Genomic DNA, 13581 nt, shown 5'->3' with positions numbered 1-13581 from the left:
CTATGAGGCTGCAGGAGCCCTGACCCTCTGTCTGGACAGTGCTGATTGGCTTTGCACTGGTCACATACGCCTCTCTGAGCATGTGCCGAGTGACTCTAAAGGCTCTGTCTTATAGGGAGATGGATTAGGGACAGTGGAAGAAGAGGAGGATCAGAGAAGACAGGATCAGCCTTTTTACACAACTCAGAGGATTAACCCCTTAGATTCCACAATGAGTATAACAAGCATACTTTACTGCATATACAGACTGCTTTTACCATTGTGGGTTTAGTAACACTTTAATCCTTAGTCGAAATCAATGCAGAACTATAGTCATGGACAATTAATGCAAAGCTAACGAACTGTATGTTTCACAAGAGTATTATATAATTAGGCTGTTGCCAGAATCGTCAGGCTTTTCACACTAGGGTTTATCTATAAACACCAGCAAAAGACATTTTTTTATCTTTTGTCACACTTCACCCTGTAAATTATTCTCTAGCTAAAAAAAGCTTGAAATAGAAAGTGACGTTGAAGGGAAAAACCTAGAGAATTAAGGTTTAATTCTGGTTTGGGGGTGGAAAAACATTTTTGGGGGATTTAAATAAAAATCTCATGCAGTCATTAAAAGCAAACCACTGCAATGCCTCTGAAGGCAGTGCGGTACAAATCACCATACATTTTCAACATAGAAGAAATTACGATATGGATGGGTTTTAGCTAGTGTGATTTAGGAAGGCTTAGTTGGTTCATGAAGTAGGGCTTAAAGTAGAAGTCCACCCTAACACTAAAATTCCTGCATCTACAGACATCCATGATGTAACACTAACTTATCTAGTCCTGTGAAGAAGAAATCGATCCGAAACACCATCATCTCAACTCTTATGCCGCGTACACACGAGCGGAATTTCCGACAGAAAAAGTCAGATGGGAGCTTTTTATCGTATATTCTGATCATGTGTATGCCTCCGTGGACTTTTTACACCAAAAATTCAGACGGACCTAGAAAGAGAACATGTTCTAAATTTTTCCAATGGAACCAATTCCTATCGGGAAAACCACTCGTCTGTATGCTATTCCAACATACTAAAAACAACGCATGCTCTGAAGCAAGTATGAGACGGAAGCTACTCCCTACTGGCTATTGAACTTCCTTTTTCTTGTCGCGTCGTACGTCACCGCGTTCTTGATGGACGGAATTTGGTGTGATCGCGTATACGCAAGATCGGAATTCCGTCGGAAAAACCTTCAGAGTTTATTCCGATGGGAAAACCGGTCGTGTGTACAGAGCATTATACGTCCAGCTCAAACGCTACTAATCCAATGCAAAATGTTAAACGGGATCCAGGAACATTGCCTCATTCAGCTCTTTCACTCAGGTATCATAAAAATAAGCACTGGGTAAAAATAATTCTGATTTCATTTAGTAACAAAAGATTTTAAAAAAAACTTGGTGGGTCCATTATCCTCGGCTATCATACCTTAATGGGACACCAGTGAATATGAGGAGGAGAGATTAGTAATTGCATAAAATACAGTGGAAAAACTATGTTAAGATTTATAACACAAGAACTAAAACTCAAGCCTGTGGAAGCTGCTAGGTCAGGTCCTGACCTAGATTCATAGATAGCAAATAAATGCAATTATCTTATTCATCTGCTCCAAATTATTGTGTCTGGGTCTCCGCACTATAGCCGTAACAGAACAAAATACGGCTGAATCACTGGCCTTAATTGCATGGATTAGCAAGGGCTGTGTGCAGAATGAGAGCAGAGGACTTTAGAGTCTACACAAGCAATAATTCAAACACTCACATACAAGGTGGTGGGAAAAATAGGTAAAGCCGCAGAATGAGGGAATAAGGAAAAACTATTTCACTCTCCTTTATTATCCCTGGCGGAGCCGTCACTCATTATCCGTGTGCTAATAGAGCTCCTTCTGTGTGACACAGATCATTAGTTTTATGACATCATCTTTCTACTTTCTGCTGTAGGTTATTTAAAGTATATCGCCTTACAAATTAATTTTATGGATCCCTAACACGAGAGGGCTTGTATTTACAAGTCATTATCTGGTCATGATTTAAAATTTTCAATGAAATATTTAATTTCATTATACTTGGATCAAAAGTGCTGATGTTAATAATATCTATGGCTTCTCAAATGTCATTTAGCTTTAGAGGAAATACTTCAGTATATCATATTTTCCTGCGTGTGGCTTTTGTGCATGTAAAATATGAATCTATAAGATAAAATGCAAGATAACAAGAATGGTAAACCAACGAGCTTATGAAATAATGTAGTCTGCTGTCATTATTGTGTAATAGGATAGTTTGTATATATAGCATTTTAATGGCTTAAAGTGGACCAATACTTCAATGTGAAATAAAAAAAAAAATGATAAGGGGCTTGCGGAGATAAATAAAGTGCAATAGAAGTTCTTAAAAACCTTTCACAGAAATTGCTGCTTCTCTCTCTCTCCATTTCTTTTCACAAATGTCTATTATTGCGACCACATGATCTCTGCTAAAGGAAGGGATGTCACATGACCAAAAATGACCAGACATTCACATGTGGCCGGCATTGGGGGTACATGGAGCAGATTTATTTTTTTAACCACTTAAGGACCAGGCCTCTTTTTCATATTCGGTGTTTACATGTTTAAAACAGGTTTTTTTTTACTAGAAAATTACTTAGAACCCCCAAACATTTTATTTTATTTTTTTTCTAATACCCTAGAAAATAAAATGGCGGTCATTGCAATACTTATTTTTCACACCGTATTTGCGCAGCGGTCTTACAAATATCACTTTTTTTAATAAAAAAAAAGACAACAGAAAAATTAGCCCAATTTTTTTATATTGTGAAAGATAATGTTACGCCGAGTAAATTGATACCCAACATGTCACGCTTCAAAATTGTGCCCGCTTGTGGAATGGCGTTAAACTTTCAGCCTCAAAAATCTCCATAAGAGACATTTAAAAAATTCTACAGGTTGCATTTTTTGCGTTACAGAGGAGGTCTTGGGCTAGAATTATTGCTCTCGCTCTACCGATTGCGGCGATACCTCACATGTGTGGTTTGACCGCCGTTTTCATATGCCGGCGCTACTCACATATTTGCTCGCTTCTGCGCGCGAGCTTGTTGTGACTGGGTGTTTTTAAAAACCTTTTTTTTTCTTCATTTTAATTGATTTTATTTATTTTTACACTGTTTAAAAAAAAAATTGATCACTTTTATTCCTATTACAAGGAATGTAAACATCCGTTATAATAGAAAAAAGCATGACAGGTCCTCTTAAATATGAGATCTGGTTTCAAAAAGTCCTCAGATATCATATTTGGACTTAAATGCAATAAAAAAAAGTCATTTGAAAAAATGACATTAAAAAAAATATACCTTTAAGAGGTATGGGCGGAAGTGACGTTTTGACGTTGCTTCTGCCCTCCTATGGTATAGAGACGAGTGGGGGCCATCTTAGCCTCACTCGTCTCTATACCCAGCTAGGAAGAGGACCCGCCGCTACCGTCGGCTCCGGTAAGCGGCGGAGGGCGTGGGAGGGCGGCGGGAGGAGGGGTGGTACCTCTCCAGCCGCCGATAGCGGTGATCTGGCGGCGAACCTGCCACGGAGACCACTGTTATCGTACAGATGACCGGCGTCCGAAGAGATGGATATCTCGGTTGTGGCGGCAGCTGCTGCCGTTACTGAGATATCCCTCTTTAAAAATAGGACGTACATCAGCGTGCGCTGGTTGTTAAGTGGTTAAAGAAAGTAATTTATCTCTTTTGTCACACTTTATTCATCCATCAAATCTGGCTTGGATGTGATTTTTATTATCGTTTGTGTATGTTCTTAAACTAATGTGTTAGCTGTTAGTTTTAAAGTGTCACTAAAGACAATTTTTTTTTAGTTTTTGATAGAGTGGAGCATAGGTGTGCGCAGCCTATTGCATTGGGGTGTGCACCCCAAAGTTATATATATATATATATATATATATATATATATATATATATATACATACACACACTCGTATGAATAAATATAAACAAACATTTTAAAATGTATTAAAACATGGATGGTGTCAGTAGAGCAAAGTATGTGTCAGTATCACAAAGATTGGTGATAGTGGTTGGTGTCAGTAGAGAAGTGGACAGTGTTAGTAGTTATTTTATTTATTTTTTTATTTTTTTTTTAAAATTTAAATCTTTTTTTACAATATTTTTTTTTTATCATTATTTTTATAGTTTTTTTAGGAGCCCCAATAAGGGACTTTGGTGAAATATCAGAGCTCTAAACAGCTTCTCTGCAGCCTCAGATGCACTGGACAGTGAATGAATGGGAATAGGGATGAGCTTCGTGTTCGAGTCGAACATACGTTCGACCCGAACATCGGCTGTTCGCCCGTTCGGCGAATTCCGAACGTTATGGGCCGTTCGCACCAAATTCGTGTGGCGCTCACGGCCCACAATGCACTGCGATGGCGCAGTGCATTGCTGGCTCATGATTGGCCAAGCATGCACTGTGACCCCACATGCTTGGCCAATCACAGCGCCGGCAGCGAAGAGAGCCATGATTGGCCACAGGCAGGATGCCTGGGGCCAATCATAGCTCAGGCTGTGTAGTACACACCCCACACTATATAAGGCCGCCAGCGCGGCGGCCTTGTGTAGTGTGTTGGCATCTGTAGCAGTTAGTGGGTGTTCTGTGTACCTTCAACACAGTATACACCAATCGTTATCGGCCGATTTTTCGTTCTTGCTCTTCTGTAGTGGTTGTTGTCTGCATGCCCTGACCGCAGTATACACCGCTATATTCACCTATATATCTAGCGATATATCTATCTTTTATAATAGAGCTGTCAGTCAGTGTTAGGAGATTGTGCGTGCTGTCTGCGTGCTCTGAACGCAGTATACACCGCTATATCCACCTATATAGCTAAATATCTTGCTCGTTTTAAATAGAGCTTTCATTCAGTGTTAGGAGATTGTGCGTGCTGTCTGCGTGCTCTGAACGCAGTATACACCGCTATATCCACCTATATAGTTAAATATCTTGCTCGTTTTAAATAGAGCTTTCATTCAGTGTTAGGAGATTGTGCGTGCTGTTTGCGTGCTCTGAACGCAGTATACACCGCTATATCCACCTATATAGCTAAATATCTTGCTTGTTTTAAATAGAGCTTTCAGTCAGTGTTAGGAGACTGTGCATGCTGTCTGCGTGCTCTGAACGCAGTATACACCGCTATATCCACCTATATAGCTAAATATCTTGCTCGTCTTAAATAGAGCTTTCAGTCAGTGTTAGGAGATTGTGCATGCTGTCTGCATGCTCTGAAAAAGACGGACGGCAAAACAAATTATACAGGGGTGATAACCCTTCCCTATGTTTTCCAAAAAGCTTAAAAATAGTTTTTTTGACTGGAGCTACACTTTAAAAATCTACCGGTTGAAAATTACAAACAGATTCAACTTAACACAACAAACCTACACAGTCCCTGTCTTGTTTGCACCGCCTGTATACTGCTGTTCTGAGTATATAGGGCCTGGGGGCCACACGTATTTCCTTTTTTTAATATGGGTATGGGGTTCCCCTTAATATGCGTACAAGACCCAAAGGGGCTGGTAATGGGCAGGGAGGGCTACCCATGCCATTTTTCTCAATGATTTTCAACCATATTGCAGGAACCAGATATAACATTAAAACCGCAAGCAGCTTTAAATGACGTTATTTCCGTTAAATGTCATTTTGTGCAGGGACTGTTCTAAACACGGGAAACACGTGGCACTTCACAGGCATACTACAGACACCCCCCAGGCATGATATTTAAAGGAATATTTCACTTTTTTTTTCACTTTAATCATCATTAAAATCAGTGCTCCCACCAAAACGGCCGTTTTTAAAAGTTTTTTTTGCATTGACCCATGTCCCCTGGGGCAGGAGCCAGGTCCCCAAACCCTTTTTAGGACAGTATCTTGCATATTAGCCGTTAAAATTAACACTTTTCATTTCGAACGTTCGAGTCCCATAGACTTCAATGGGGTTCTAACGTTCGTACGAATTTGGGGTCCGTTCGAAAGTTCTGGTGCGAACCGAACCGGGGGGTGTTCGGCTCATCCCTAAATGGGAAGTGCTCTGTGCTGAGCAGCTTCCTGTTCATTCACAAACTGAAGGATAGTAAATGCAATTTATGAATGGACACAGGAGCAATCAGTACAAATTATTCTTTGTGATCATACATTAAATGAAGTGGCCTGTAAATGACAATTTCAGACCCTTCCCCCATTGTTCATCCTGAAGCATCCCCCACAGCAGCTAGTGGCGCTGTGGGGGGGGGGGCAGGACTGGGCAGCAAGGGATATCAGCAGGGGGAATAAGCACAAACATGGGCTGATTCAGGTGTGCGCATGCCTATAGAATTGAGATGGATTAGGACACTTGTCAAGTTCTATTGCTGTCTGTGCCCCTGTTAGGAAGATTCATCTGCTCTGTTTGTCCTTTTTTACCGTTATCATTGAAAGTGAAAGTAAAAGAAAATCCTACATTTTGGGTTAACATCAGAACAGCAATAGAGACATTTTCCAATAGGGATGCTAGTTCTGGTGATACCCTGCATATCCCTCACTTTGGAGGGATTTCCTTTCACTTCCTGTTCTAGTTAAGGGACAGCTAAGAAGGGAAATCTCCCTAATTTGACACAGATAGCAAAAAAAAAGGGGTTATAAGTCTTCCCTGCTCTATCCAAAATGAAAAAAGTTATGCCTTTAGTAACACGTTAAGATTGTTTCTCTGTAATTTAAACTCTACCTAATCATACAGCACTAGGAAAAAAGTTTGGGCCATTCCTCTGAGTTATTAGTTTATTTGTATATTTAATCTGAGCTTCAGCTATTAAATCCCCTAAAGATCAGGGTTTTTCAGCATACCAGTTATAATGACACACTGTTTTTCCTGTAAAAATCAATCCCCACTAGGTGACCTACTTGCATTGCAATATGGGGGGGGGGGGGGGGTTCTGACAAAACTGCTGTCATTTTGTCAGAAAAATACAAAGTCACTATGTAACTTCACAAGCCTTTTTTTATAAATGGGAGTGCCAATGTCGGCATGCCTTTAGAAAGCTAAATTATTGGCAGTATTGAGATTTCCAGCATAGAGAGGGTTCATACACTAAGATGTATGATTTAGCATTGTCTAATGAAAAACAGAATATTTTAAGAGACAACAACATTCAGAATATGTAGGGAGATAGTCCCCATGCCTCTCCAGAAGGGGAGACTGTGGGGAAAGGGGATTTTAAAGTGCCCGAGACCAGTACACAACGTAGTACAGTAGGTAAAATCACAGGTAAAATCACAATAATTTTATTTATACAAAATGTAAAAAGAACTTCATAAAGGTGCTATCATAACCATTAACATAAATACAAATGTCTGTACATCAATGTATAAAAGGAGGTGTATGGCTCAACACATTTCACCCAACTGGAGGGCTTCTTCAGGATACAGGATACACCTTTCATTGTTTTTGGATCTTAGAGCTAGTGGGTAATACAGGTAATATATTATTTCAAAAAAAGTGCAAAAATACATATATCATCACATATATGATAACAAAACATCATGTACAAGCATATCATGTATTCAAAAAACTGAAAACACTACCATATATCTTATCAGATCTTGATAAAAATAAAAATTGTGAGGTTGGAGAAAAAAAATCAACAAACAAACCACCCGGAACCCACCCACTCCAACATACCTTAATGTTTAGATTATGTGCATATTATTATCATCCAATGGCTACAGAATTACACAACTTCCATCATGACCCCCTTACATAAGTGCAAAACATTCTGCTCCTGATCATGAAGCAAAGAATGTGTTGACTAACCTAGGGTGAGAGGAGACCCGAGCACAAGGGTCGATTTACTAAAGCTAGGAAACACAAAATCTGGTGCAGCTGTAAATTGTAGCCAATCAGCTTCTAACTGCAGCTTGTTCAGTTAAGCTTTGCCAATAAAGCCTCAAAGCTGATTAGATCTATGCAGAGTTGCATCCCGATTTTGCATTCTCTAGTTTAAGTAAATTACCCCCACAGTGTCTATACATACCAGTGGGAGTCATGATGGAGAGTCTCTCCATAGATGATTAAAGCTTTAGTTAAATAGGTATTTTTTCAATTGCACTATGTTCTTTACTGGCAGGCATTGTGATCTATGGCCAAAGTAAAAAAAAAATGAAACCCTATCTAGCAAATTCAAAGCTACAAGTAGCTATAATTTATTGTGCACACCTGTGACATTGCCCTAATCATGTATATTTGACTAATTATAATTCCAATAAACTCAAATTATCACCAAGATTTGACTCAAATGTTCTAGTGTATGTAATTTATTGATGTATTGAGAGATCAATAAATGCAATGACCATAAGTATTTTAAAAGGGTACTTTTGCAAGAGTCAGAACTTATAATACTGTTTTATTTTTTCAATCCTCTTACTTAACCTACAACGTACATTTCTTGATTTGCTTGTGCTAATGGTTCACTAGTTTATTATTTGTTCCATCTACGGCCCCTGTAGGGTTTAGTGCATAATCACCTCTAATATTTTATTTGAATGTACTCACAATTGTGGATCAATCTTTGTACATCTATTGTTACTTACTTTCTGTTTTGCTTACATTTTCATTTCGCTTTTCTTTTCTAATTAGATTTTTTTTTTCCTTCCTTGTCTGTCCAGTTTTTCCCAAAGTAGCCCACTCTACAGTGCCACCTGCTCGTGTTTCGAGTCACAAGAGAGGTAGGAATCCCTCCATTCATACAGTGGCTCTGGTTTGTGTTGCATACAGATTGAACAGATTTTATTCCACCCAATAAAATGCACAATTTTGAGGAGAATTTTCACATGATTATAACTTCTCTTCTGGCGGTTTAAAAGTTCTAAAATTAATAAAGTACATTTGCACCAGCAAATAGAAACATGTACTTGTATGGATGCGGGGGAGCCACAGGCGGCCCAAACCAGTATATAGTACAGTACAGAGGAAAAACATTGCTACAACACATGGCTACTATATTCCAGTAAGAGATTTTAGGCTGTTGCAAAAAGCTGTCAAAAAAGCTGCTATTTCCACTCTCGGGTGATATTTAGGTTATGAGTTATCTTTGGCAAGTTGAATCCGTTTCTTATTTCCTTAAAATATTTGAAAAAGTGCCTGATTTGAAGTCAGTATGAAGCTAAGCACAGTGGCCTGCTTTCTCTATGATGTAAAATAATGTAAAATTAAGTATTAAAGAAGTGAGTAGAGAACGTATGGCATTTTATAATGGCTACAGCAGGGATAGTGGAACACAAAGTTGTGTTTTCCCCAAGAGATAACAGAGAATACAGTAAAAAGTACAACTGTGGCTTCCTAAAACAAAGGTCTAGTTTAATACTGTGTATTTTATTGGGATATTTTATGTTCCTGATGGTACATCTCACCACAGTCCTATGCAATTAAGATGCCAGTGAGTGATTCAACCTGCCATCATTCAACCAAAGATGAAATATAATTTTTGGATGAGCTAAACTGTTTAGTAGGATAATAAGGAAATTTCATCAATATAAAAATGTTACAGATGGTAATATCGGCACCATGGGGAGCTCACATGTTTAGTAAGATTGACAAATAAAAAGTAACATAATATGCCTACTGCTGATTGAGCTTTAGATCTAATCTGCAATATTAATTTAGACTGCTTTCTAGATGAGAATAGATATTTGGTAACATAAATTTCTGTACCTTTTTAGATACCTTTAACAGTTTATTTCATACTTGATTACACAAGTATTATCTTATACCTGTCCTTTTTTCTTAAATCCATTTTTGTGAGATGATCAAATTATATCATTGGAGTTTTATTTAATACAAGCACAAGGATCAGCATTGGCCCTATCATGTGCATACTAGCATTTTCTACATATGTGATGACTGCTATAAGTTAAGAATACTATTGCCTTTTGCCCTATGTGAAAGATTTGCGTTTAGAGCAAATTATCTCTGCTCTAACAATTTGAAAAGCAGAAAATGTCAGTTAGTGTTGATGGCATTGATTTACTAATGTAAATAGGCTGCTAACGTCACCTTTCAAGGGGATTTTCCCTTAGCTTGGTGAATGTGGTAAAGTGCTGCTCATTATTTCCATCATCCAGTCATTTGCAAGCAAAACAACTGTATTATTTATACTTTCTTGCCACACAATTGGGAATCCTTTGCAAAGTAAATTTTCACCATATTCACTAAACTATAGAGAAATTCCATTACAACATGAACATTTCATTGCAAGCTGAACAGCCTACATGAAGCCTAATGTCTCCAGGAGACTTTTTATAACTCCCTTTTTCAAAGCTCCTATTGAAAGATGTTCTAGACTTGCAGAAAACCCCTAGAAAAGGTGACAAGGCTTTTTTTTATTATTTGTTTGTACCCCAGTTGTGCTTTTAGACATATGTTCAAAAACTACTGTTCATTTTAATAATTGTTGCCTAAAGCAAAAACGGAAACAATAAAAAAATGGACCCTTGAATCTCACAACTGTTTTAAATGCTGTCCAGGACCATTGCCTTTTTCATCAAAAATGTATATTAGCTTAGACAGAGTAAAAGACTAAAGTGCTTATTTAGTAAGAAAGAAGCAATACTTAAGTTCAAGGTACAGTGCCCTATAGTAACCAGTCAGATTTCATATTTCATTAATTTATCTGTCATAAATAGAAATGTGACTGGTTGCTGTGGACATCTATGCTTTGCATGTCATCCATTCCCTTTGCATTGCTAAATGAAATAAGAATTTATATGTGTTTCCAAATGTAAAAAAAAAAAAAAAAAAAAAAAAGAACAGTAGAACATTAATTAGAGTTTAATGATAAGAGTTTAACTGAGAGTATGGAGGGGACTGCCCTGTGTTAGCTAACAAACTGACAAGGATCAGCGCTTTATCTGTTGTTAAAGAAGACCCCTTGAGTATTAAAGCAAGCTTGCACTCTATATAAAACTTTCAAAAATAATAGACCAGAGAAGACACCTTCAATCGCCAGAATGCTCTTGTTTGTCATCTTTTCTAATCTATTATTACCTTGTTACCACTGCCTGATTTTCACTAAATTCAGTGCTAAGGTCTATCCACAGCCATTTTTCTTCTCTCCGATCAGTGCCCTTAGAGGTCGCAAAGGCAGTGTAATTAGACAAAGGTTGGGTAAGTAGTAAAGTCAGAAAGTCAGTAAAAATCAGGCCTAAAAAACTAACTGAAACTGAGCTAAAGAAAGTCACAGAAAGGCTTTTCAAGTCAATGAAGTTCCTTGTATTAGCATTTGGGCAGGACTTTTAACAATTTAAAATAGAGCACAGGTTCCCATTAGGCTTGCAATCAGTGAGCTGCCTGTGAGGTACTGTTTGAATAAGGCCGGCCATAGCCATTTCAGATCTCAGTCGGTTCAGCAGGAACCGGTCGAGATTCGAACCATTAATGGACAGGCTAAATGTACTAAGTTGATCGATCAATCAAGTTGAGTACAATCAGCCTGCTATAGCTGCTAGCGATAATCACTGTCTTCTCTCAGCAGGGATGGCTTCCCCTGTCCGCCCCCGCCAGGAGAAGACAATTGTGATTCCCCCATCAACACTGTCTGTGTTGATGGGGAATTGGGGAGGCTATTTTTTGTCAGTAGGGAACACAGTCAACATTCTAGATTTAAAGATATTTAGAAAGGTATACCTATTCAATTAGTGGCTAAAACAGGATGTTAGCCCTAATGCTGATATACATCATAAACAACCTAGCAATCACAGATTTACTGTAGTCATTTCACATCTTTTCCTCAAAGGAAATGTGACTCAAAACAACAATAAGCATCTGGTTTGGTCTTAACTGGATTTTATACTGTGATTGATCATTCTTTTAAAATAAAAATAACCATTAATCAAATTGCCTTTCCAGTGAAATGAATACCTTCATTGAAATAATCTTTATATCAAACTATCCTATTGTGAATATGCATAGCCAAAATGTTTTTTTTCAGTTTTGGACAGAGCAGAGAAAAGTTAAAATGGCCATCAGTTTATTTATTTTTGTTTGTCTGTGTCTCATCAGAGAGGTTTCTGTGCATTTCCTATCCCAAAAGCACAACAAAAATAAAGAAGAAATCTCTACAAAGTGAGGGAACTTCTTCTCTTAGACAGTTGTTACTGTACCAATAGATTGTTACCCAGATTTAGTCTTATTTTGGTAATAACTGTTCAATGTTTGGTTTTCCATCACTTCCTGTCCTAGTGACAATGGTCACCAGAGACGGTGAATTAACCCAGCAGAGACACAGACATGAAGAAAACTTTTCATATTCTAGAAAAAAAGGAATGTTTGGCTATATATACCCTTTAAGGGGTCTGTTTATGCAAACTTCAGTGTACAATTGTCTCAATTATTTGCATATCTGTCAAGCGTAATTGCCATAATTTTTATAATGTGTTCACTTTCCAAGAACCTCAAGTCCTAGTCATTAGATGGAGCTGGTGATCATAGGAAGTAAACGTATTACACATATTATATTGATTTTTCATGACAGCTGTGCGAATTCTTGAGACATCCGCAAACGGCTTTTTTCTTTTTCATAACTAGACCACTACGTGTATAGCCAACATAAAACTGTACTAATACAACCTAATGCAACTAACTTGTAGTTTTAAAAATATTATTTTTGATTGATGGAAACAGCCTGACATAATTATCTTACATTAGGGTACTAGAAGAATCCGTGATTACTAGCCACTGTTGCTGTGGGCCATTGGTCTTCTTTTCCTCTCTCTTCCTCAAGATGTATTTATAGTTTTATTATACAGAGACAAAGATAGTAAAATCTTTGTTACATTCCATAAATTCTTTGTCGCAAAACAGTATAGTTCATGTTCCTAGTCGGTGATTTAAAATCTGACATATCTGTAACACTGTATGAATTTGTTTTCTATGTGAGTATGCATTGTCATAGGTCACTAGTACTAGTAAATGGATCAGTTGTTTTTATATGGTTTGCTTTGCTCTTGCAATAGAAATACAGATACTACAAGCCAAGCTTATTCAATGCAATTATCATTAGTGTTTTTTATTTGAGTAAAATGCTTTATAATGATAAACCTCTATGCTTACCTGTCCAGCTACAGTACACTAGTGACCATGAAGTGAGCTCTGTGTGTCCGATAAGCTTAATGCTCTGTAAATAACTGTCTCATGCAAATGTCTTTCATGGCGTTATTTTGTCCACCTATTTTACCAATGGGACCTTTGTTATTTGTTTACAATTTAGGGAAGGAGGATGCTTTCCTCCTATGTAAATGTTGGTCAAAACTGTGATCATTTGGGAAACTGATGATACGTTCTAATAGTCGTTACTTCATTATACAGTTTACAAAGTACATTTATAGGTAAACTCCAGGCAGACATAAAAAACAGAATAATGCAGCTTTGTACTTATTAATACATTACTAAAAATAATTTTATAAATGCAAGCAATGCAAGTACCTTGTTTTTATTTGGTATTAGCCACTTGTGGTCTCTGTACAGCATAGC

The 13581-nt window shown here is 37.7% G+C and overlaps 1 protein-coding gene across 8 annotated transcripts in view; it reads left to right on the top strand.

Moving 5' to 3' along the window:
- Positions 1-13581, top strand: part of NTNG1 (netrin G1) — a 411337-nt gene that overhangs the window by 314102 nt on the left and 83654 nt on the right. For 6 of the 8 annotated variants that reach the window (XM_077452777.1, XM_077452779.1, XM_077452778.1 and 3 more), the window contains one exon: positions 8721-8780. The exons of the other annotated variants lie outside the window; for them this stretch is intronic. In XM_077452777.1, the coding sequence (XP_077308903.1) occupies positions 8721-8780 (60 nt within the window). The remainder of the gene's footprint in view (positions 1-8720; positions 8781-13581) is intronic. 8 annotated transcript variants of the gene reach the window in all.

The sequence above is a fragment of the Lithobates pipiens genome, unplaced genomic scaffold, assembly GCF_037356315.1.
Source record: "Lithobates pipiens isolate NorthernLeopardFrog02 unplaced genomic scaffold, aLitPip1_a1.2 Scaffold_23, whole genome shotgun sequence".
Taxonomy (NCBI): Eukaryota; Metazoa; Chordata; class Amphibia; order Anura; family Ranidae; genus Lithobates; species Lithobates pipiens.
This window is presented reverse-complemented; position numbering and strand designations above follow the sequence as displayed.